This window comes from Somniosus microcephalus, chromosome 10 (assembly GCF_052327205.1).
Source record: "Somniosus microcephalus isolate GS21.2 chromosome 10, FLI_Smic_1.0, whole genome shotgun sequence".
In the NCBI taxonomy this organism is placed as follows: domain Eukaryota; kingdom Metazoa; phylum Chordata; class Chondrichthyes; order Squaliformes; family Somniosidae; genus Somniosus; species Somniosus microcephalus.
The window spans coordinates 79,072,069-79,098,281 of NC_140996.1; the positions used below are offsets into that span (position 1 = coordinate 79,072,069).

General features: G+C 49.0%; 1 protein-coding gene across 1 annotated transcript in view; it reads right to left on the reverse strand.

Annotated features, from left to right (window-relative positions):
* LOC147111558 (unconventional myosin-XVI-like) overlaps positions 1–26,213 on the reverse strand; it is a 79,584-nt gene that overhangs the window by 39,957 nt on the left and 13,414 nt on the right. Inside the window, exon 2 of the mRNA XM_085998630.1 lies at positions 23,916–25,100. Within this exon, the coding sequence (XP_085854756.1) occupies positions 23,916–25,100 (1,185 nt within the window). The remainder of the gene's footprint in view (positions 1–23,915; positions 25,101–26,213) is intronic.

Genomic DNA, 26,213 nt, shown 5'->3' on the forward strand with positions numbered 1-26,213 from the left:
ACCTTCCTGAGAAGAATAGGTATAATGAAGTCTGTGTCTGATTGCACGTCAGGAATCAAAACAGCTGGACATGGCAAATCGACTATAGCATCAGTAATCTGTATAAATACTGCCAAAGCATGGATATTGCTAATCGACTATAGCATCAGTAATCTGTATAAATACTGCCAAAGCGTGGATAGTGCAAATCGACTATAGCATCAGTAATCTGTATAAATACTGCCAAAGCGTGGATAGTGCAAATCGACTATAGCATCAGTAATCTGTATAAATACTGCCAAAGCGTGGATAGTGCAAATCGACTATAGCATCAGTAATCTGTATAAATACTGCCAAAGCGTGGATAGTGCAAATCGACTATAGCATCAGTAATCTGTATAAATACTGCCAAAGCGTGGATAGTGCAAATCGACTATAGCATCAGTAATCTGTATAAATACTGCCAAAGCGTGGATAGTGCTAATCGACTATAGCATCAGTAATCTGTATAAATACTGCCAAAGCGTGGATAGTGCTAATCGACTATAGCATCAGTAATCTGTATAAATACTGCCAAAGCGTGGATAGTGCTAATCGACTATCGCATCAGTAATCTGTATAAATACTGCCAAAGCGTGGATAGTGCTAATCGACTATAGCATCAGTAATCTGTATAAATACTGCCAAAGCGTGGATAGTGCTAATCGACTATAGCATCAGTAATCTGTATAAATACTGCCAAAGCGTGGATAGTGCTAATCGACTATAGCATCAGTAATCTGTATAAATACTGCCAAAGCGTGGATAGTGCTAATCGACTATAGCATCAGTAATCTGTATAAATACTGCCAAAGCGTGGATAGTGCTAATCGACTATAGCATCAGTAATCTGTATAAATACTGCCAAAGCGTGGCTAGTGCTAATCGACTATAGCATCAGTAATCTGTATAAATACTGCCAAAGCGTGGCTAGTGCTAATCGACTATAGCATCAGTAATCTGTATAAATACTGCCAAAGCGTGGCTAGTGCTAATCGACTATAGCATCAGTAATCTGTATAAATACTGCCAAAGCGTGGATAGTGCTAATCGACTATAGCATCAGTAATCTGTATAAATACTGCCAAAGCGTGGATAGTGCAAATCGACTATAGCATCAGTAATCTGTATAAATACTGCCAAAGCGTGGATAGTGCAAATCGACTATAGCATCAGTAATCTGTATAAATACTGCCAAAGCATGGATAGTGCTAATCGACTATAGCATCAGTAATCTGTATAAATACTGCCAAAGCATGGACAGTGCTAATCGATTATAGCATCAGTAATCTGTATAAATACTGCCAAAGCATGGACAGTGCTAATCGACTATAGCATCAGTAATCTGTATAAATACTGCCAAAGCGTGGATAGTGCTAATCGATTATAGCATCAGTAATCTGTATAAATACTGCCAAAGCGTGGATAGTGCTAATCGACTATAGCATCAGTAATCTGTATAAATACTGCCAAAGCATGGATAGTGCTAATCGACTATAGCATCAGTAATCTGTATAAATACTGCCAAAGCATGGATAGTGCTAATCGACTATAGCATCAGTAATCTGTATAAATACTGCCAAAGCGTGGATAGTGCAAATCGACTATAGCATCAGTAATCTGTATAAATACTGCCAAAGCGTGGATAGTGCTAATCGACTATAGCATCAGTAATCTGTATAAATACTGCCAAAGCATGGACAGTGCAAATCGACTATAGCATCAGTAATCTGTATAAATACTGCCAAAGCGTGGATAGTGCTAATCGACTATAGCATCAGTAATCTGTATAAATACTGCCAAAGCATGGACAGTGCTAATCCTTTCTCACGTGCCAGCATTAGATGCCAAGTATGAAGCACCACTTCAGTAAAGGTGTCTGCTCTTGGATGTTTTCCATTTCTCACACCAATCATCCCTGTGGCCGCTCTGAGTGAGATGCCAAATTAGTGTCAAACTAGGGGTAGGCTTGGGTTGAAGTCCACACCCTCTAGAATTTGGGATGAGACTACCTAAACTTATTTGAAGTAGGATTGTTATTCCTAACAGACTTTCATCCTATTTTTATGGGATATATTCAAACATAGGTCCCAGAGATAAAATGACAGTATGTTTACTAATTATACCACCCTTCTGACAAGCTTTTTCTTTCCAATTTGAACACTCCGAGCTGATATGTTGGTCTCTCATTAACAGGTTCTACCACTTTTGAGAGACAACATGGCACTTTTCATATGACCATATGAGGGGTAGTTACAGGAACTGCTATGCTGCTGGGAGCACCTAACGATAACTCGGCTGCAATCTGAACTCCCGACGGGTGAGAATCCAAGCAGGGAGTGCAGTTTTATAAAATTATCTCTCAGGTATTCACTTGTGTCCTTGCAATAATTTGTGGTGGTCGGTAGACAAGCAGCTGTCACCAGATATGAATGTCATGGGGCAGAGTGACTTTTTTCTTTACACACATTAACATTTTTAAATCTCTGCTCATGGTCTGTGGGAGGAGACAGGTCTAATTTCTTGTTGAATATAAGGGGTGATTCTCTGAACAGACATACCTATCCAGCTCCAGGGGCAAAACCAGACCCTCGTCGCCACCCCATTCCCCTCATACATAGAAACATAGAAACATAGAAGATAGGAGCAGGAGTAGGCCATTCGGCCCCTCGGGCCTGCTCCGCCGTTCAATGCGATCATGGCTGATCATGCAAGTTCAGTACCCGCTCCCTGCTTTCTCCCCATACCCCTTGATCCCTTTAGCCTTAAGAAATATATCCAACTCCTTCTTGAATATATTTAATGTATTGGCCTCTACTGCCTTCTGTGATAGAGAATTCCACAGGTTCACCACTCACTGGGTGAAGAAATTCCTCCTCAATTCTGTCCTAAAATGCTTACACCTTATCCTTAGACTGTGACCCCTGGTTCTGGACTCCCCGACCATCGGGAACATTCTCCCTGCATCTAGTCTGTCCAGTCCTGCCAGAATTTTATAAGTTTCAATGAGATCCCCTCTCATTCTTCTAAACTCCAGCGAGTACAAGCCCAATCGACCCAATCTCTCCTCATACGTCATTCCTGCCATCCCAGGTATCAGCCTGGTGAATCTTCGCTGAACTCCTTCCATGGCAAGAATATCCTTCCTCAGATAAGGGCCTAGAAATTCAGTCGCGTTTGCGCCCACTTATGGGCTATAAAGTGGTTTGCGCCGGAAGTTTTTTCGCGCCCGAAATTCAGTTGGTCCGTAACATCGACGTTAGCCGGTAGCGCTGCGCCGGCACCGATGACGTCATCGGTGTACGCAGCGCCCCGGTTCCAATGCAATTCCGGTCCGACCGCCAAATTCAGTTGCGGCCGCCTCTCCCGTGGCGGCCGCAAACAGCGTTTGCAAAACGGTGCCTTGCAGCTCCGAGAGGCCGGCGCATAAAGGTGGAGGGGCGGCCGGCCGCTTTCCCGGCGGCCGCCTGGCCGCACCTCCCTCCCCGGACTCCTGCACCACCCCCCCGCGGCATTGGTGTGTCACTCCCGCGAGCCCGGCACTTCTCCGTGGTGCCGGGCTCATTTGCCGGGGGAATCCAGCGGCGATCTCACGGCTGCAGGCAGCTCCTCCTTAAGAGAAGGAGGAGGCCTGCAGTACCCCAGCCTGCCGCACCGCATCGGGTGCCGCAGCGGCAGCTGGACGCCTGAAACTGACATTCTTCGCCCCAAACGAGGCGGCCAAACCCTCCAATAGCGCCCGCCTCCGTGTTGGGGCGGCGCAACTGAATTTCAGGCGGGCGCTACGGGAATCCAGCCGAGCGCTAAATTTCGGGCGCTAAAGACCTGGCGGGGCTATACCTAATTTCTAGGCCAAGGCGACCAAAACTGCACACAATACTCAAGATGTGGTCTCACCAAGGCCCTGTACAACTGCAGCAAGACATCCTTGTTCCTGTACTCAAACCCTCTCGCTATGAAGGCCAACATACCATTTGCCTTCTTAACCGCCTGCTGCACCTGCATGCTTACCTTCAGCGAACATACATAAGAACATAAGAAATAGGAGCAGGAGTAGGCCAATCGGCCCCTCAGGCCTGCTCCACCATTCAATAAGATCATGGCTGATCTGATCCTAACCTCAAATCTTCTATCACTCTGCATCCACCCGAACCCATGTGATCTCCCGGGAGAGGCGAAAAACCAGATAAAGACCCAATGGCCAATTTGGGAGAAAAAAATCTGGGCAATTCCTCTCCGACTCATCTAGGCAATCGAAATTCTTCAGGAGATTACTCTGTCCCTATATTTTCTACAGTACTTACCTTCTGTAAAGGCGATCTCCACCCCAGCCAGGAACAGGAATAAAACCATCTCCTGAAATCTAACACAGAATTAGAACACAGTAGGAGCAGAACAAGGCTACACGGCCCCTGGGCCCACTCCACTACCCACAGGGCCATGACCATTCCGAACCTAGACTCATGTCCAATTTCCTGCCCGCTCCCCGTAACCCTTAATTCCCTTTACTTGTAGGAAACGATCTATTTCTGTTTTAAATTTATTTAATGATGTAGCTTCCACAGCTTTCTGGGGCAGCAAATTCCACAAACCTACCACCCTCTGAGTGAAGAAGTTTCTCCTCATCTCAGTTTTGAATGAGCAGCCCCTTATTTTAAGATTATGCCCCCTAGTTCTAGTTTCACCCATCATTGGGAACATCCTCACCGCATCCAACCGATCAAGCCCCTTCACAATCTTATATGTTTCAATAAGATCGCCTCTCATTCTTCTGAACTCCAATGAGTAGAGTCCCAATCTACTCAACCTCTCCTCATATGACCACCCCCTCATCCCCGGGATTAACCGAGTGAACCTTCTTTGTACTGACTCGAGAGCAAGTATGTCTTTTCTTAAGTATGGACACCAAAACTGTATGCAGTATTCCAGGTGCGGTCTCACCAATACCTTGTACAACTGCAGCAATACCTCCCTATTTTTATATTCCATCCCCCTAACAATAAAAGCCAACATTCCATTGGCCTTCTTAATCACTTGCTGCACCTGCATACTAACTTTTTGAGTTTCGTGCACCAGGACCCCCAGATCCCTTTGTACTACAGTACTTTCCAGTTTCTTGCCATTAAGATAATAACTTGCTCTATGATTTTTCCTGCCAATGTGCATAACCTCACACTTTCCAGTATTGTATTCCATCTGCCAAATCTCTGCCCACTTACTTAGCCTGTCTATGTCCCTTTGCAGGTTTTTTATGTCCTCCTCACTCACTACTTTCCGTCCCATCTTTGTATCATCTGCAAACTTTGATATGTTATACTCGGTCCCCTCCTCCAAATCGTTAATATAGATTGTAAAGAGTTGGGGACCCAGCACTGACCCCTGCGGAACACCACTAGTTACTGGTTGCCAATCTGAGAATGAACCATTTATCCCAACTCTCTGCTTTCTGTTAGAGAGCCAATCCTCCACCCATGCCAGAATATTACCCCCAATCCCATGATTTTTTATCTTAAGCAATAATCTTTTGTGTGGCACCTTGTCAAATGGTGCACAAGGACACCCAGGTCTCGTTGCACTTCCCCTTCTCCCAATCTATTGCCATTCAGATAATAATCTGCCTTCCTGTTTTTGCCACCAAAGTGGATAACCTCACATTTATCCACGTTATATTGCATCTGCCATGCTTCTGCCCAATCACCCAACCTGTCCAAATCATCCTGTAGTTTCTCGGCATCCTCCTCACAGCACACACGACCACCCAGCTTTGTGTTGTCTGCAAATTTGGAGATATTACATCTAGTTCCCTTGTCTAGATCATTAATATATATTGTGAATAGCTGGGGTCCAAGGACCGATCCCTGCCATACCCCACTAGTCACTGCCTGCCACTCGGAAAAAGACCCGTTTATTCCAACTCTTTGCTTTCTATCTGCCAACCAGTTCTCTATCCAAGTCAATACCTTGCCCCAATCCCATGTGCCTTAACTTTACACACTAATCTCTTATGTGGGACCTTATCGAAAGCCTTCTGAAAGTCCAAATACACCACATCCACAGCAGGAGCACAACCAGACCCACGTCTCCACCCCATTCTCCTCATACAGCAGGGGCACAACCAGACCCTCATCTCTACCTCCCGCCCGATCGTGCAATCAGTCCTACAACAAGAGCTTGTGCCATTTCTCTGTTAGTATCATGGTTCTGTCATTATCTGGCAGTCCAATCAAAGTGGTGCAGCAATCGTTCTGTCCAGCCTATGAATGCTTGCATGTCAATGTGCAGTAATCAGGACTGGGGGTTTATCTAAAATTTATTGTCCATGAGGCAGAAACAAAAGGATTAACTGGTCATTTATCAAATTGCTGTTTGTGGGATCTAGCTGTGTGCAAATTGGTCACCATAGTTGCCTACAAAACAACAGTGATTCACTTCAAAAGTAATTCACTGGAGTAGACAACTTTGCGATGTCTTAAAGATGTGATAAGGTGTTTTATAAATGCAAGTTCTTACTCTAAATGTTTAAGTAGGTACCTATTTATTCAGGGAGGACCATTTATTTTATAAATATATAGGCCTAGAAATTGGGGTGAGGTGCCAAAGCGTGGCAAAAATCGCCTGGGCGCTAGATTTTGCGCAGCGTTTCGAGCATTATCGATCGTCGGAAATTCGGTTTCAGTGCGCCTAGAGGGGACGCGGTGCGGCTCGAGGCGCTCCGCGTCCCTCTTAGGGTGTTGAAACTGAATTTCGCAGCGCAACGTGCTGCAGCGCCACACGCTGCGGCACGGCATGCTGCGGTACTGCAGGCCTTCCTCCCAATGTTAAGGGGGGAGGAGCCTGCAACAGCGCGATCCCCGATCGCGAATGCCGGCAAAAGAGCCCGGCACCACGGAGAAGTGCCGGGCTCTTGGGAAACAGCCGGCAATGGCACGGTGGGGGGATCTGGAGGCCGGGGACGGAGGTGCTGGCAGGCGGCCCGCCGGAAAAACCGGCCGCCCTGCACCTCCACCTTAACTTGTGCCTCTGCCGGCGCAGTAAGGCCCCGAGAACCGGGCGCGGGTAGCGATCGGCGCAGCAGCGGCGATCGCTACCCAATATCGCGATTGGGGTGCGAATGGGGCGCTGCGCACACCGATGACGTCACCGGTGGCAGCGCAGCGCAACAGGTTAACCCCACCATTAGCACCCCAACTCAATATGGTGCAAGGCGCAGCCAGTGGCGCTACAGCCACTGACTGCCTCTTTAGGCGCTAAAAGGTGGCGCTAGCCACCCAATTTCTAGGCCAAATAGTTTTCCAAAGCTGCTCAATGAACTGCATGAATGTCGTTAAAAAAAGGGAATGAAAGAACGTGCATTTATATTGCACCTTTCATGACCTCAGGATGTTCCAAAGTGCTTTACAATCAGTGTAGTCACTGTTGTAATGTAGGGAAACATGGCAGCCAATTTGCACATAAATCGGTCCCAGAAAATGGCAATGAGATATATGGCCAAATAATCTGTTTTAGTGATGTTCGTTGAGGGATAAATGTTGGTCAGAACACTGGGGAGAACTCCCCTGCTCTACTTTGAATGGAGCAGTGGGATCTTTTACACTCACCTGAAAGGGCAAACGTTTCGTCTGAAAGATGGCACCCCTGACAGTGCAGCACACCCTTAATACTGTGCTGAAGTGTCAGCCTGGATTATGTGCTCAAGTCTCTGGAGTGGGAGCTTGAACCCATGACCATCTTGTGAAGGAATAGCCATGATTCAGAGAAATGCACGATACCATGAACAGATTTCTAATATTATTAATACATGATATATTGGGTTTAAAAATCTAAAGCCTCAGAGACACAAGCTGTAAAATCTCAGAGACATAGGCTGTAAACAGATAACAGGCTTCTGAGATAAAGATCAATTGATAACAAAGTTGTAAACAAGCTTTGAAATGGGAATTAGATAAATATACTAAAACAATGAAAGATTGAAGCAAATCATTGGTGCTTCCGAAAGGTCTAGAGTTTGGAGGTAACACAATGAGAAGACCCAGTTTAAAGTGTTAAGAAGCTAACACGTAAAACAGAAACACAAATATTAAAAGAACCATGTGCCTTCGAAACATGACATCAAGTAAAAGAAACACCTGCTGATTGGAGTGTATGTAACCTGTACCACCTTAAGAGGATACCTTAAGGTGATGGACTACTTTTTAATGGCTCCTGTACATTGTAGTACCGGTGGTGACCACACCGGTATATAAACCCTGTGGAGCAAAGTGTATTCCAGTTCAGCCCTGACCCTCAATTACTAAAGACCTGTTTAATTATTTCTGTAGTCTGTGTCCAGTTATTCAGCATAACTACATTTGGAAACACAGACTCAACAGTGGCGACGAGTCTGATCTTACCTAGCGGCAGTTGCATCAAAGGAAGCTTCGCCTCTGAAACGGGCGTCGATCAAGGACATCCACCCTCAACATCCTGCTGGGCACTGCATAGCACGGGAGGCAATAGGGAACCCGGGTTGGTTTCTGGCCACGAAGTCAAACATCAGTGAACATCCCTTCGACAACAGCGGCGGGTAAGCCCGATCGAGCGGCACGGGGGGGAAGTCGGCCGAGTTGTCAGTAAGAGAAGGGGAGGGAAACGACGAAAAGGGCGGAGAACACGACTGCAGCCGGTGTCAGGTGCCGGACTGCAATCGGGGCAGAGACGCGCAGCAGCCAGAAAAGCGTTTATGTCCACAAGGACCGCGGGAGCGGCAGGGAACAATAGCAGCAGCGTAGGGGAAAATAAAGGACCGCTGGGAGGCGAGAACGGCAACAGCGCGGTAATCGCCATTTTGAGTCGGCGGGGGAAGAAGACAAGCGCGGGAAAAGCCGCCAAGTGCGGGAAGCCGCCATTTTGAAAAAAATAAAATAAAATAATAATCATATCCGAAGGAAAGGAAACTCAACAAGGATGCCAAAAACGGGTAACATCACTGCTTTTGATAGCGATGTGGAAGATTGGGCCACTTATGTGGAACGCGTCGAAGTTTACTGTACAACGAATGAGGTACCAGAGGATAAGAAAGCACTAACCCTATTAAACTCGATGGGTGCGAAGACGTACGGGTTATTAAGGAACCTTGTAACACCAGATAAACCGGTAGGAAAGAGTTTTGCGGATATTGTTACTATCCTGCAAGAGCATTTAAACCCCACGCCGCTGCTGATAGCGGAACGATTTAAATTCTACAAAAGAATTCAACTTAAAGAGGAAAGCAACTCTGAATTCTTAATCGAACTGCGCAAGTTATCAAAGTACTGTCAGTTCGGTACAGGACTAACAGACGCACTGAGAGATAAGTTTGTGTGTGGGCTCCTAAGGGAAGGAACCCAGAAGCGACTGCTAGAGGAAAAGGATCTTACGCTGGACAAAGCTTTCAGTGTTGCAGCATCGCACGAGGCAGCAGCACGAGGCGCTGCAGAGATACAGCAAAGGCCATTGGAATTCAGCACCAATGAAATGGCATTGGGCGCAGTAAAGTGCTATCGTTGCGGAAGGACAACGCATGACCAGAACCAGTGCCGGTTCAAAGATAAAGAATGCAGGCAATGTGGCAAACTTGGTCACATAGCGAGAGTATGCCGGTCAGGAAAGAAGACCAGCAGCAAAAAGTCGCCGCAGGAGAAGTACAAAAAAGTACACAAGGTGGCAGAGAACAGTTCGGATGAACAGAAGATGGATTCAGACTCCAGCAGTAAGGAACTGGGTTGTCTAAAAATACATAATGTGGGTAACACAGCAGACCACCAAACTATCTGGGTCATGCTTCGGATAGCAGGAGTCCAAGTGAAGATGGAATTGGACACTGGATCGGCATTGACGGTCATGAATAAGCAAGATTACAAAAGGTTATTCTCGCACATTCCCCTGAGGGATACGGAGATTGTATTGAAAACATACACGGGGCAAATAGTATACCCCATCGGAAAGATAAAAGTAAATGTGGTCTACAATGGTAAAGAAAGTCAGGAAATGGACTTGTATGTGTTACCTGATGGAGGTCCGCCACTACTGGGATGGGAATGGATCCGGAGAATAAATGTGGACTGGCATTCCATACAAGCACTGACTGTAGATTCCTGTAAAGAGGACGACGTCAAACCTAAACGACTGTCCAAAATATTGGACGATGCTAAGGAGGTGTTCCAACAGGGACTGGGAACACTGAAAGGAATTACGGCAAACATCAAGGTTGAAGAACATGCAAACCCAAAATTTTTCAAAGCCAGACCGGTACCTTATGCGTTACGACCTGCTGTGGAAGCAGAGCTGGAAGGGCTAGAACGTTCAGGAGTACTGTCAAAGGTGGACTGGAGCGAATGGGCCACACCCATTGTTCCTGTCATGAAGCGTTCGTTGAGCAACAAGCCGGGGGAACCTGGGAAGGTTCGCATCTGTGGCGATTTCAAGATCACTATTAATCCGGTTCTTCACACGGTGCAATATCCGCTTCCGCGGATTGAAGATATCTTCGCTTCGCTGTCTAGCGGGAAACACTTCACCAAGATAGGCCTGGCGCAGGCGTACCTACAGATGGAAGTTGATGAAGCGTCACGCCAGTATCTCACGATCAACACACATAAGGGCTTATATCGGTATAATAGACTGGTTTTTGGAGTGGCATCGGCTCCAGCGATTTGGCAAAGGGCCATGGAGCAGGTATTGCAGGGAATCCCAGGCACACAATGCTACCTGGACGACATTCTGATTACAGGAGATGATGATAAGGATCACCTCGCAAATTTGGAGCAGGTGCTCACCAGATTGAAAGAATATGGGCTCAGAGTTAATCGCCAGAAATGTGAGTTCTTTCAAAAGCGAATCTCGTACTGCGGCCACGTCATTGACCAGGAGGGGCTCCAGAAATCACCTGACAAGATCGAAGCTGTTGTGAAAGCTCCCGCTCCGGAAAATGTATCCCAGTTGAGGTCGTTCCTTGGGTTGGTTAACTATTACCACAAGTTTCTTCCAAATTTATCCACGGTGTTACACCCGCTGAACACTCTTTTGCAAATGGGAATACCATGGAAGTGGAGCGATGATTGTAAGCGGGCTTTTCAAAAAAGCAAGGCACTGATCACCTCTAAGGAAGTGTTGGCTCACTTTAACCCAACGCTGCCTATTCGCTTAGCTTGTGATGCTTCTCCATATGGTATCGGGGCAGTGCTCTCACATAAGTTTCCAAATGGCTTGGAAAGGCCAGTCGCGTTCGCATCCAGATCATTGACCTCCGCAGAGCGCAACTATGCTCAGATAGATAGGGAGGCTCTCAGCCTCGTGTGGGGAGTTAAGAAATTTAACCATTACCTGCAAGGCCAAAAGTTTATGCTGCTGACAGATCACCAGCCGTTGGTTTCCATTTTTAACCCTAAGAAGGGTGTTCCGGTTATGACGGCGCAGAGGCTTCAGAGATGGTCCTTTTTCCTAGGGGCACATCAATATGATATTGAATTCAAAGGTACAAAGCAACATGGTAATGCTGATGGGCTGTCGCGCCTGCCACTACCTACAGCGGAAGAGGCACCGGCAGTTGACCCTGTCGAGATATTTCACTCGACCATCATCGAATGCTTACCAGTCACCAATGCGGGTATTGAGAGAGAGACCCGAAACGACCCGACACTGTCTCGGGTCTACGATTTGACAGTGAAGGGGTGGCCAGCACATGGCGACCCACTGTTACCAGCATTCTCAGCCAGACGAGAACAGCTGTCCGTCTGTCAAGGAACATTGATGTATGGAACAAGGGTGATTATTCCTCCTAAATTAAGGGAGAGAGTTCTGAAGGAATTGCATGAAGGTCATCTGGGGGGAGTCAAGATGAAAAGCCTTGCTAGGGCTTATGTGTGGTGGCCAGGTATCGACAAACAAATAGAGGATCTGACTAAAAGCTGCTCAGGGTGCCAAAAAGTTCAAAACACACCTCCAATTGCATCGCTGCATCCGTGGGAATGGCCTTCAACCCCATGGCAACCTGTGCATATCGACTTTGCAGGTCCATTCATGGATTCCATGTTTTTGATAGCAGTAGACGCACATTCTAAATGGCCAGAAGTGATTAAGATGTCGACCACTACCTCTGAAAAGACGATCGCAGTTCTAAGAACCATATTTGCAAGGAATGGGTTGCCGGAACAAATGTGTTCAGACGACGGACCACAGTTCGTGTCAGAAGAATTCCAGAAATTCATGAAAAAGAATGGGGTGAAACACTATACATCTGCCCCATATCATCCGGCTACAAATGGGTTGGCCGAGAGATTTGTACAAACGTTCAAAAAGGCGATAAAGGCCATGAGCGAAGACCATATTCCACTACAACACAAGGTGGACAATTTCCTGATGGCATATCGAAACGCCACGCATGCAGTGACAAATCAAAGCCCTGCCATAATGTTCTATAACAGGAGGTTGCGGTCCCGTTTGGATTTGTTAAAACCCAATGTGCGTAGGGAAGTCGAAAACAAGCAATTCCAGCACGTAAATAACAAGGCCACTCGGAGTTTCAAAATAGGACAACCAGTGTTGGCCAGGGACTATAGGAATGATAAATGGCAATCCGGAACAATTCGTGCCCGACAAGGACCCTTGATGTACACGGTAGACGTTGGAGAGAACGTAATACGACGTCATGCTGACCAACTTGTGGAATCGAGAACAAGGGTCGACCCCATGTCTACGGCAGAGACACCAGTTGAAGAAGTTATTGAGCCTGTAGCATCTACCTCAGACTCGAACGTACATGATGATGTTCAATCCATAGGAGATCAAATGGATGAGTCACCCCAGCAACGAGAACCAGAGACCCCTGAAAGGCGTTATCCGGCCCGGATCAGGAGGCCTCCTCAGAGACTGAGGCCTAGAAATTCAGTATAGCCACTTTTGGGGCGGTAAAGTCGGGCGGGCGCTAAAGTTTGCGCCCGCCGGAAAGTGGAGGCCACTTCGCCGATATTCAGTAGCTTTGGCCAAGGAGTTTGCTCGAGCGCTAAAACTGGCGTTGCACCCCTATCTTTAGGCGCTAAGCCGGCGGTGCAGACTGATACCGCCGAGGCCGGGCGCAGCGCAGGTGCGGTCATGTTTTGATTGACAGCAGACACCCTGGCGCCGGCCAGCTCTTAAAGGGGGAAGGATCGACTTGGTCTGCTGCCACACCCTGGATACTGCAGCCCTCCAGCTAGGCCTAAACACTGCTGCTGGAGAGAAATAGCACCAGCAAGGATGCAGAGGGCCCGTGAGCGAGCGCAGCGCTTCTCTGCCCATGATTTAAAGGTGCTGGTTAGGGCTTTGGAGAGGAGAAGAGATATCTTGTTCCCGGACAGTGGCAAGAAGACTCCAAAGAGGCTGTACAGGAGAGCCTGGAGGGAATCGGCCAGAGGGTCACAGCCAACAGCGATGTCCCCAGGACTGGTGACCAATGCCGGAAAAAGTTTAACGACCTCACTCGGTTGGTCAGGGTGAGTACCCTTTCCAGTGTCCTCCTCATCCTTGCATGTGCACCTCACATTATGGGCAAAGGGACCTCAAAGGCCTAATGGCCAGCCCTCCTCCAGCAGCTATGGCACTGGCATGAACATCAATTGCACTTTACACACTGGCCAAGCTATTCGACCATGGGAGGCAGTGCACACAACAACAGGGCACCACACTGGCCAAGCTATTCCACCATGGGAGGCAGTGCACACAACAACAGGGCACCACACTGGCCAAGCTATTCCACCATGGGAGGCAGTGCACACAACAACAGGGCACCACACTGGCCAAGCTATTCGACCATGGGAGGCAGTGTACACAACAACAGGGCACCACACTGTACTTAGAAGCCGTCCTTTCTCTTGCAGGCCAAGCTGGCTGAGAATCTGAAGAGCCGGACTGTCACCGGGGGAGGCCGTGCCCAGTTCCAGGAGCTCAGTGACCTGGAGGAGCGCGTGGGTCGACTCATGGGTGCCCGGGTGATTGGCCCCGTTGCAATTGGAGATGCCAACCCTGTGCTGGGCCCCAATGGTAAGGACATGACCATTTGGACCTCTCTCGTTCCCCTTGCGCTTCAGATCTACATCCTTTGCCACTGTCCGACCAATGCGCATAATGCCACCACTCATGCCTCCCTCGCTGACGCCCTGTCCTCACTCTAAAGCTACTCTTGTGCCTTCCTGCTTTCAGCTGGTGAGGAGGAGGTCCCTGAAGCTGCGAGTGTCAGTCCCTCGGAAGAGGAGGACGACGAGGAGCAAGAGGAAGGCGGCACATCGGGGGAACCCTCATCCGCGCCAGGGGATGGCAATGGAGGGGACACGTCTTGCCTGGAGGAGAGCCAGGGGGAAGTGTTGCAGGGGGGTGTAGCTCCTGTGCCCAGTGGCATCCTGCCACGCGGGAAGGGTCGGACAGCTCGGCGGCCTTCTCCCCAGAGGGGGGAAGTGTTGCAGGGGAGTGCAGTTGCTGGGCCCAGTGGCGTCCAGCCACGCGAGAAGGGTCGGCCAGCTCGGCGGCCTTCTCCCCAGAGGGAGAGTCCGGCCTCCAGTCCGGAGACGGTCCTCGCCCAGGAGGTGCACCTCCTTGATCAAATGTCCGCGGACTCGGATCGTCGGCACACCGAGTTCATGGGGGTTGTGGGACGGTTGCCTGAGGCCATTGAGTCCCTGGCTCATAGTGTGGCCGACTTCGGGGCCTCACAGGCCAGGGGTTTAGAAGAACTCGCGGCAGCACAGGCCAGGGGTCACGAACAATTCGGGGCAGCACAGGGCAGGGGTCACGAAGAATTCAGGGCATCACAGGACGCGAGTCGGGCCGATTTCAGGGCAGCACAGGCAGCGAGTGCAGAGTTGATGAGTGGTGCCGTGCAGTCACTGGCTGGTCTGATGCGGGCACAGACCAGGGCAGTACGGGCACTCACTGCTGCCACACTCGCTGTGTCACGCACGCATCGCCAGGGCACCCGCCGCGCTGCTGCAGCACAGCGGTCTGGGCTTCACCAGATTGCTGCGCTTGCTGCAGTGCCAGCCCGGCCGACTGCCAGTGTCTCTGGCGACCAGCGAGCGCCTGGCATCAGCCAGCTTGCCCCCATTGCTGCAGCCGCCACTGCCACTCCCCCAGCAAAGCTGCGACGAGCTGCTGGAGAGACTGATGCTGCCCAGCCACAGCTGCAGCAGTCAGCAGCCGGCCCCTCCAGGGCCGGAGCTCGTCTAGGCCGACCCCCAAGGGCATCTGCCGTCACGCATTGTGCCCCTCAGGAGCCTTCCCCCAGCCTTGCAACACCCACAGGGCCCAGGTTGAGGCGAAGCAGCAGGTCGGCCAGGGGCCGGAAAAGCCTGGACAAGGACTCGCCCTCTCGGCACACAAAGTAGAGTGTGTTGCCAAATGTTTTTTTATATGGGGGTGTTTGTGTTCTCTATGGGGGGGGGTTTATTTTGGTAAGGCCGAAGATGAAGGCAAATGTTTTTTTATATGGGGGTGTTTGTGTTCTCTATGGGGGGGTTTATTTTGGTAAGGCCGAAGATGAAGGCAAATGTTTTTTTAGATGGGGGTGTTTGTGTTCTCTATGGGGGGGTTTGTCTTGGTAAGGCCGAGGATGAAGGCCATTTGGATGGACAAGTTTTGTTATTCCTCCCCAGGTTGTGGGAGTGAGATATGTTTTTGACTGTTTTTTGGGGGTCTTGCCTGTTTTTGGGTTTCATGTGGGAAGGGCCCTGAGTTTGTTCAATAAAGTTTTTTATTTATTCAGCTTGTCCATGTGTGATGTTTCAAGTGGTTGTTGCGTTAACCGGCTGAGGGCTTGCGGAGCGGCTGCATTCAGGTGCGTTCATTGCCGCAAGCCATTCCCTGACAGGGGGCCTAGAAGTGTTGTTCAATAAGCCGCCGACGGACGGCCCTTGGACCTTGTGGCTCCCTCCTGGGCTGGTACTCCTCCTCCTCCTCCTCCTCCTCCTCATGGTCCTCCTGCTCGTCCTCCTGAGGTGGTGGTCCAACGTGAGGTGGCAGTGCCTGAGTCCTGCGGATAGCCAGGTTGTGCAGCATGCAGCAAACGACGACGAACTGGGAGACTCTATCCGGCGAATACTGTAGAGATCCGCCGGAATGATCCAGGCAGCGGAACCGTTGCTTGAGGACGCCAATCGTTTGCTCTATGATGTTCCTTGTGGCTTGATGGCTTTCGTTGTATGCCTCCTCAGCAGGGGTCCTGGGCGCGCGGAGCGGGGTCATGAGCCATGTACACAAAGGATAGCCTTTGTCCCCGATAAGCCATCCTCTTGGGGGAGGCTGTGCCTGGAACATGTCAGCCACAGTAGTCTGGCGCAGGATAAATGCATCGTGGCTGCTTCCTGGAAAGCGGGCATTGACAGCTAGGATGCGCTGCCTGTGGTCACACACCAGCTGTACATTGAGGGGATGGTAGCCCTTCCGGTTGCGGTAATCCTCGGCATTGTCGATAGGTGCCCGCATAGCCACATGCGTGCAGTCAATGGCGCCCTGCACCATGGGGAAGTCGGCGATCCTCGCAAATCCGACTGCACGCTGCTCCTGCCTCTCTAGGGTCATGGGGAAGGAGATGAATTGGTGTCTCCTTGCGAAAAGGGCATCGGTGACCTGCCGGATGCAGCGATGCACGGCGAACTGGGAGATGTTCGCTATGTCCCCAGCAGCGGCTTGGAAGGAGCCGCTTGCATAAAAGTTCAGAGCCACCGTGACCTTCACTTCCACCGACAGAGACGTCCTGCACATCAGCTGTGGACGCAGATCTCTGTGAAGCAGCTGGCAGATCTCTGCAACCACCTCCCTTCTGAAGCGCAGCCTCTTAACACACTGCGCGGCAGTCATGGTGAGATAGGACACCTGCTGGCGGTATTCCCTGAGTGGGTAAGGCCTACGTTGCCGACGCCTGATGGCCCCTCTGCGTCTAGGCATGGCTGCCCCTCTCACACAGCGTCTGCGAGCCCTTCGCACATAATGCTGGAACTGAGGGTTGGAACCCCATGCAGCCCCCATAATATACTTGCAAACAGTGAAATCACAATGAGACAAATTTGCAAGCTCTGGCCAGAAGCCAAAAATACCTCTCCTATGTTGGCCCAATTCAGTAAGGTCTCTTCCTTGGTCTCTGTCCAGAAATCCGTAGCACTAAAGTCATTGCAGCAAAATGGCTGGCCTTTATAGTTCAGTCTAAGTGCCCTTTAATTAGCGCTCCCCGAGGCCCGCAGGGCCTCTGCTGCGTTCCACTTCACAGTTCTTAACAGCGCCACGCCCACATTGGGCGGGCGCCACTGAAGTTCCGGTTTGGGGCGCACAAACGGCGTTGCACGACGAAGTGACGTCATAAGCTGCGCGCAAACACTTTGCGCCGGCGCTAAATGTCAACTGAAGTTGGGCGTAGGCGCAGATCGGTCTGCGCCCAGGCGCTAAGTGCCTAGCGCTCAAAATCTACCCCTCTTATGGCGCTAACGGCTGGCGAACGCAACTGAATTTCTAGGCCTGAATCTTTGAACAGTTTTGTGTGAAAGTTGTATATATGTTATCCATGTAATGTTTAAATTGGGGTGTACACTGTTAAGCTAACAGGGGAGGAATTGCAGTGTATGTAACCTGTACCACCTTAAGAGGATACCTTAAGGTGATGGACTACTTTTTGATGGCTCCTGTACATTGTAGTACCGGTGGTGACCACACCGGTATATAAACCCTGTGGAGCAAAGTGTATTCCAGTTCAGCCCTGACCCTCAATTACTAAAGACCTGTTTAATTATTTCTGTAGTCTGTGTCCAGTTATTCAGCATAACTACATTTGGAAACACAGACTCAATACTGATCAAATAGTTTTATGTTGAACTTGGATGACAGGAAACATGATTAAATATGCAACCAATTGAGATAGCTAGAAATGCATGAAACACTCTGGTCAAAGTGTCTTTAATATAGATATAGTAAATATGATACCAACAAGGAGACGTTGAAGATATAACTTCAATAGATGCACCAAGCAATTACATTGTGTTTGTATGGAACTTGGAGCAGTAAGGAGAGTCACAATGTCGGCTAAAAACCAGTAAAGCCAATATTAAAAGTTGAATGAAGAATCTTCGATAAGAATGGCATCAAACAGAAACCATTGCTGTCATTGTTTTTATGATAGTTTTTGGAACACCTAAAGGTAGAGAAATAATTATGCATGCAATAGTTGAATTGACAGTAAGAATAGAAAGCATTCGAAAGAGGTATCAATAAAGACAATTAGCTGACATCAGCAGAGAACATCAAAGAAGAAACCACTGCCAAAAGAGTATAAAACATAGACCTTTTCAACAGAAAGGCAGAACTCGCTGAACGGGCAAAGCATTTCTCAACTCTTCAGAGGCATCTCTGTAAGTCTTTAACTATGAGTCTCGGGGAGTCAAAGCAATTGATTTTGGTGGATGTTCTGGATTTTGAAATAAGTAAGAAATAAGAAATGTAACGAAATAAAGATTTGAGAATAAGGATCTCTGAGAAATAAGAAATGTAAGCTAATTTTAATTTGAATTGTTAATGTTGAGACTGATTCAACAGATGTTAACTGAATGTTGACACTTAAATAAAACGATATATTTTTAGAATTGTCTCAGAGTAATTCTGTACAAACTCGCAAACCCAAATTCTGTACATTATTTTGTAAGGAGTTGCAGAATTCTGGGGGGTATTCTGGACCCTCATAATATCCGGAAGGTTACAGTCTAGTTCAACTTATTAAAAGTACTATCTGGAGGGTGGTAATATCTTCAGTTGTTCCTTTCCTTTAGGGAAAGATAGCCTGAACCTTTAGACCCATTTAAGCATCTTATGGAATTCGGCTATCTCTAACTTAAGTTGAGAGTGAACATCTGGGCAATACGCCTGATCTGGGATAGCCCAAAAGGGCTAGGACCACAGGGAGCAGCGAGGCGAGGTGAGGCAGAGCCCGGCTTAAAAACCGGCTCCACCAACGAGGCCCGACCACAGGGAGCAGCGAGGCGAGGTGAGGCGGAGCCCGGCTTAAAAACCGGCTCCACCAACGAGGCCCGACCACAGGGAGCAGCGAGGCGAGGTGAGGCGGAGCCCGGCTTAAAAACCGGCTCCACCAACGAGGCCCGACCACAGGGAGCAGCGAGGCGAGGTGAGGCGGAGCCCGGCTTAAAAACCGGCTCCACCAACGAGGCCCGACCAGAGGGAGCAGCGAGGCGAGGTGAGGCGGAGCCCGGCTTAAAAACCGGCTCCACCAACGAGGCCCGACCACAGGGAGCAGCGAGGCGAGGTGAGGCGGAGCCCGGCTTAAAAACCGGCTCCACCAACGAGGCCCGACCACAGGGAGCAGCGAGGCGAGGTGAGGCGGAGCCCGGCTTAAAAACCGGCTCCACCAACGAGGCCCGACCACAGGGAGCAGCGAGGCGAGGTGAGGCGGAGCCCGGCTTAAAAACCGGCTCCACCAACGAGGCCCGACCACAGGGAGCAGCGAGGCGAGGTGAGGCGGAGCCCGGCTTAAAAACCGGCTCCACCAACGAGGCCCAACCACAGGGAGCAGCGAGGTGAGGTGAGGCACACCAAATCAACAGCAGAGGAGAGAGGTAAAAAGTAATCAGAGTGTGACGTCACCAGGGAGCAGGTAAGTGATTGGTTGGTGAGTATTTCTCTCTTTTCAATACAAGCTTGACTTCTGTGGTGTTAAATTTCTAGGGTCTCTGGTGTAGTGGGGACAGTTGGTAAATAAAGCGCCCTAGAGTATACCTGTAACTGGGGTATTGAATACATTTTTAAATTAATTAAAGGAGTAAGTCATGGCAGGAGAGCTCAGACCCGTGTTCTGCTCCTCCTGCTCCATGTGGGAAATCAGGGACGCTGCCAGTGTCCCTGACGACCATGTGTGCGGGAAATGCATCCAGCTGCAGCTACTTGTAGACCGCATTGCGGCGCTCGAGCTGCGGGTGGATGAATTTTGGAGCATGCGCGATGCTGAGAGGGTCGTGGATAGCACGTTTAGCGAGTTGTTCACGCCTCAGGGTAGGGCTGCACAGGGGGTGACCATCAGGCGGAGCAACAGAGGCAGGCAGGAAGTGCAGGGAACGCCTGCGGACATCCCCCTTTCAAACAATTATACCAAGTTGGATACTGTTGAGGGGGATGACTCACCAGGGGAAGGCAGCAGCAGCCAGCTTCCTGGCACCAGGGACGCTTCTGCTGCTCAGAAAGGGAGGAAAAAGAGGGGGAGAGCAATAGTGGTAGGGGATTCTATCGTAAGGGGAACAGAAAGGCGTTTCTGTGGCCGCAAACGTGACTCCAGGATGGTTTGTTGCCTCCCTGGGGCTAGGGTCTGGGATGTCACTGAGCGGCTACAGGGCATTCTTAAGGGGGAGGGGGAGCAGGCAGAGGTCGTGGTCCACATTGGGACCAACAACATAGGAAGGAAGGGGGATGAGGTCCTGCATCAAGAATTTAGGGAGCTAGGTAACAGATTAAAGAGCAGGACCTCAAAGGTTGTAATCTCTGGATTACTCCCAGTGCCACGTGCTAGTAAGTATAGGAATGGGAGGATAGAGCAGATGAATGCGTGGCTAAAAAGTTGGTGTAGGGGGGAGGGTTTTACTTTCCTGGATCACTGGGCCTGCTTCTGGGAAAGGTGGGACTTGTACAAGTCAGACGGGTTGCACCTGAACCAGAGCGGGACAAAGATCCTTGCGGGGAGGTTTGCTAGCACTGTTGGGGGGGGTTTAAACTAACTTGGCAGGGGGATGGGATACAGAGGGGAGCTGAAATAGGGGGTGATGTGCTGCCAATTATAGAGAATAAAACAAGTCAGCTTGGTAGACAGGGCAAATATATAAGGGCAAGGCTGGATGGCATCTATTTTAATGCAAGGAGTCTTGCAAATAAGGTGGATGAACTGAAGGTGTTGATAAACACATGGGAGTATGATATTGTTGCTATCACGGAGACATGGTTGAGGGAGGGGCAAGACTGGCAGCTCAATATTCCGGGGTACAGAATCTTCAGGCGAGACAGAGGGGGAGGTATAAGAGGAGGGGGTGTCGCAATATTAATTAAGGAGTCAATTACAGCAGTAAGGAGGGATGATATATTAGCAGGGTCCTCTAATGAGGCCATATGGGTGGAGCTTAAAAACAAAAAGGGGGCAAGCACTTTGCTGGGAGTGTACTATAGGCCTCCAAACAGTCAGGGGGAGATAGAGGAACAGATATGTAGGCAAATCTCAGAGAAATGTGCAAATAATAGGGTAATAATAATGGGGGATTTCAACTTCCCCAATATTAACTGGGATAGTCAGAGTGTGAAAGGCTCAGAGGGTGTAGAATTCTTAAAGTGCATCCAGGAGAGCTTTTGAGCCAGCATGTAGAAAGTCCTACAAGAGAGGGGGCGGTACTGGACCTAATTCTAGGGAATGTGGCCGGCAAAGTGGAAAAAGTGATAGTAGGTGAGCACTTTGGTGATAGTGACCATAATATGGTAAGATTTAAGGTGGTCATGGAAAAGGACAGGGATGGGCCGGAAATAAAGGTTCTAAATTGGGGGAAGGCCGATTTTAATAGGATAAGGCAGGATCTGGCCAAAATGGACTGGGATCAGCTACTTGTAGGAAAATCCGCATCGGAGCAATGGGAGGCTTTCAGAAGGGAGATTGAGATCATACAATGGCAACATGTTCCCGTAAAGGTCACGAGTGGTTCCAAAAACCACAGGGAACCTTGGATGTCAGGGGATATACGAGAATGGATTAGGAAAAAAAGGAGGGCTTTTGGTAGATACAAAAGGCTAAAGACGGAGGAAGCCCTAGAGGAGTACAAAAAGTGCAGGGGGATACTTAAAAAAGAAATTAGGAGATCAAGGAGGGGCCATGAAATAACACTGGCGAGCAAAATAAAGGAAAATCCGAAGATGTTTTATAAGTATATTAAGGGTAAGAGGATAACTAGGGAAAAGATAGGGCCCATTAGGGACAAAAGTGGCAATCTGTGTGTGGAGCCGGAAGATGTAGGAGGGGTTCTAAATGAATTTTTTGCATCTGTTTTCACTATGGAGAAGGACGATGTAGACATAGAAATAGGGCGGGGGGACTGTGATATGCTCGAACATATTAACATCGAGAGGGAGGAGGTATTGGCGGTTTTAGCTGGCCTAAAAATGGATAAATCCCCAGGCCCGGATGAAATGTATCCCAGGCTGCTGTGTGAGGCAAAGGAAGAGATTGCGGGGGCTCTAACACATATATTCAGGACCTCTCTGGCCACAGGGGATGTGCCAGAGGACTGGAGAACCGCTAATGTAGTACCATTATTCAAGAAGGGTAGTAGGGAAAAACCGGGGAACTACAGGCCAGTGAGCCTAACATCAGTGGTAGGAAAATTATTGGAAAAAATTCTGAGGGACAAAATTTGTCTCCACTTGGAGAGGCAAGGATTAATCAGAGATAGTCAGCATGGCTTTGTCAAGGGAAGATCATGTCTGACTAATTTGATTGAATTTTTTGAGGGGGTGACTAGGTGTGTGGATGAGGGTAACGCAGTGGATGTGGTATACATGGATTTCAGTAAGGCCTTCGATAAAGTCCTGCACAGGAGACTGGTCAAGAAGGTAAGAGCCCATGGAATCCAGGGTGCCTTGGCACATTGGATACAAAACTGGCTTAGTGGCAGAAGGCAGAGGGTGATGGTCGAAGGTTGTTTTTGTGACTGGAAGCCTGTGGCCAGTGGGGTACCACAGGGATCGGTGCTGGGTCCCTTGCTGTTTGTGGTCTACATTAATGACTTGGATATGAATGTAAAAGGTATGATCAGTAAGTTCGCGGATGATACAAAAATTGGTAGGGTGGTAAATAGCGAGGAGGGTAGCCTCAGTCTGCAGGACGATATAGATGGGTTGGTCAGATGGGCAGAACAGTGGCAAATGGAATTTAACCCGGAAAAGTGCGAGGTGATGCACTTTGGGGGGACTAACAAGGCAAGGGAATACACAATGAATGGAAAGACCCTAGGCAAGACGGAGGGTCAGAGGGATCTGGGTGTGCAAGTACACAGATCCCTGAAGGCGGCGGAACAGGTGGATAAGGTGGTAAAAAAGGCATATGGGATACTTGCCTTCATTAGCCGAGGCATTGAATATAAGAGCAAGGAGGTTATGATGGAGCTGTATAAAACACTGGTTAGGCCACAGCTGGAATACTGTGTGCAGTTCTGGGTGCCACACTACAGGAAGGATGTGATCGCGTTAGAGAGGGTGCAGAGGAGGTTCACCAGGATGTTACCAGGGCTGGAGCACTTCAGCTATGAAGAGAGACTGGGCAGATTGGGTTTGTTTTCCTTGGAGCAGAGGAGGCTGAGGGGGGACATGATTGAGGTGTACAAAATTATGAGGGGCATAGATAGGATGGATGCTGAGGAGCTTTTTCCCTTAGTAGAGGGGTCAATAACTAGGGGGCATAGATTCAAGGTAAAGGGCGGGAGGTTTAGAGGGGATTTGAGAAAGAACTTTTTCACCCAGAGGGTGGTTGGAGTCTGGAACTCACTGCCTGAAAGGGTTGTGGAGGCAGAAACCCTCACAACATTTAAGAAGCATTTGGATGAGCACTTGAAATGCCATAGCATACAAGGCTACGGGCCAAATGCTGGAATATGGGATTAGATTAGACAGGGCTTGATGGCCGGCGCGGACACGATGGGCCGAAGGGCCTCTATCCGTGCTGTAATACTCTATGACTCTATGACTGTAATTATCCCTTCAATCTGACTCAGATAGAAGAGTGCTACCACTGAGCCAAGTCTAACACCATTACTCCATTACTTATAGACAGATATATCTCCCTCCTCCTAACGCAGTTGACTTCTTAGATTTATTGTACAGAAGTTAGATCTACTCACTTGCTTGTTCCCGTATCTTCCTTCCCGCTGCTGATTTTCGCAGAAGACTTCGACCTGAGCTGAAGAGACTGTTCAGCTCATCAAGTGGGCTGGTAATTGGCCTAGGGATAGTGGAAGAGTAAGGAAATAGCGATGTGTTCCCTGCTGAGGAGGAAAAGTGCTTCCCAGGTTCTGTCCTGCAGGTTTTTACTGGTGAGCAAGGCAACCTTGTAGAGTTTGTAGATGAAGCTCCTCCTTGTAAGGGATTCGGTTTCTGAGGTACTTTGGGAATATCTGTGCTCATAGCTAGTTTTCCTGTATTGGCAAAACAAGGGGAGGAAGTGTCTGGTGGGAAAATAAAATGTGAAGTTGGCCTGTAAGGAGGAGTGGCAATTAATGGAAGAGGAGGAGGCGTTGGGGGAGGAGACATCTTTCCTGATATACTGAACACACCCAGTCCAGGAGATGCTGGTGGCTCATTTTCTCCTTTTTGATGGCTTGAGTATTGTGGAGAAGCGGGTGATATGCCATCCGATTGCACAGAGTAATTCAAATTAGTTTCCAGCACCGGCAACCTTTTGACCTCAAGTGGTGTAAGCGGCGATTCATCAGAGGCAGGTGAACACTGCACTGGTGTTGGAGGGAATACCAGCAGAGGGGGTCGGTGGGGGAGGAGGTTTGGAAATGGCGGTGGAATGTCACATACTAATTCTTTGCAGCCTGTAGGGCAGCCTGTTGTGAAATCCTCAGACAATGTCGGGGTTTTGCTTTCTGAACGAGGAGGAGGACAAGCTGCCTGCTTTGAAAAGATAGAAGAGCCTAAGCTGCCTTCCAGCAAACAATATTTCATCTCTTCATAAACAGATTCTCCGTGATCCGGACTCTCCACCTCTGTCAGATAATTTCCACCTGTCCCACCAGTCCCTCCCATTTCTATATAAACAGGCTCCATGTCTTCTTCTTGTGACAGATGGAGACTTAACCTGCAGTAGTGGGGCCCATCAGCAGATGCGGCTCGTTGAATTGTTCCAGTGCTGTGAGCTACTTTAGTCATTGTGCTTGTGAATTTAGGTGCTGCTGGTTTCCTTGTGCAGATCTCTTCATATGAACCTGTCAGTCTGGTGTTGGGACTTCTTTTAGGCTTTGGTGGGGGAATCTTTTTCATTGTGCTGTAATCATCGCTGTGGGGTCTTGGTTTAGTCAGAACTGTGGATGAAAAAGAATAAAAAATTAGGTAAATCAAAAAGCAATTATTTCACTTCCTATCTTCCTGCTGTAATTAAATGTTTGTAAGTGTAATAGGTACAAAAAGCATTGCATTTCTTTGGATCTTTTTAAAATAGTGCTTATTACCCCTCCCCTCAGCCTCTTTTTGCTGAGGTGCAGTTCCAAAGGTATTAGTATTTCTTCGATACCGCACCTTGTCGGACATTATTCATTAGTGAGGCTTAGGCAGTGATCTTGGTGCTCTACATCAGTGGGGTGGGGCGGGGGGGGGGGGCGGGGTGGGTGAGACTTATCGGCCAAGCTGACTCCTGTTTGCCTCTGCGGTCCACTTCTTTTCAGTGGGAACTTCTACCAGGTTCAGGAACGCTGGTCAATTTTCTCCTCCCTGACTAGGGTTGCCAACACTCCTGGTGGATTAAAAAAAAAATTGTTTTATGGGATGTGGGCATCGCTGGCAACGCCAGCATTTATTGCCCATCCCTAATTTCCCTTGAGAAGGTGGTGGTGAGCTGCCTTCCTGAACCGCTGCAGTCGGTGTGGTGATGGTACTCCCACAGCGCTGTAAGGTAGGGAGTTCCAGGATTTTGACCCAGCGACAATGAGGATTGACGATATACTTCTAAGTCAGGATGATGTGTGACTTGGAGGGGAACATGGAGGTGGTGGTGTTCCCATGCACCTGCTGCCTTTGTCCTTCTAGGTGGAAGAGTTTGCGGGTTTAGGAGGTGCTGCCGAAGAAGCCTTGGCGAGTTGCTGCAGTGCATCTTGTAGATGGTGCACACTGCAGCCACAGTACGCCAGCGGTGGAGGGAGTGAATGTTTAAGGTGGTGCATGGGGTGCCAATTAAGGGGGCTGCTTTGTCCTGGATGGTGTCGAGCTTCTTGAGTGTTGTTGGAGCTGCACTCATCCAGGCAAGTGGAGAGTATTCCATCACACACCTGACTTGTGCCTTGTAGATGGTGGAAAGGCTTTGGGGAGTCAGGAGGAGAGACACTTGCCGCAGAATACCTAGCCTCTGACCTGCTCTTGTTGCCACAGTATTTATGTGGCTGGTCCAGTTAAGTTTCTGGTCAATGGTGACCTCCAGGATG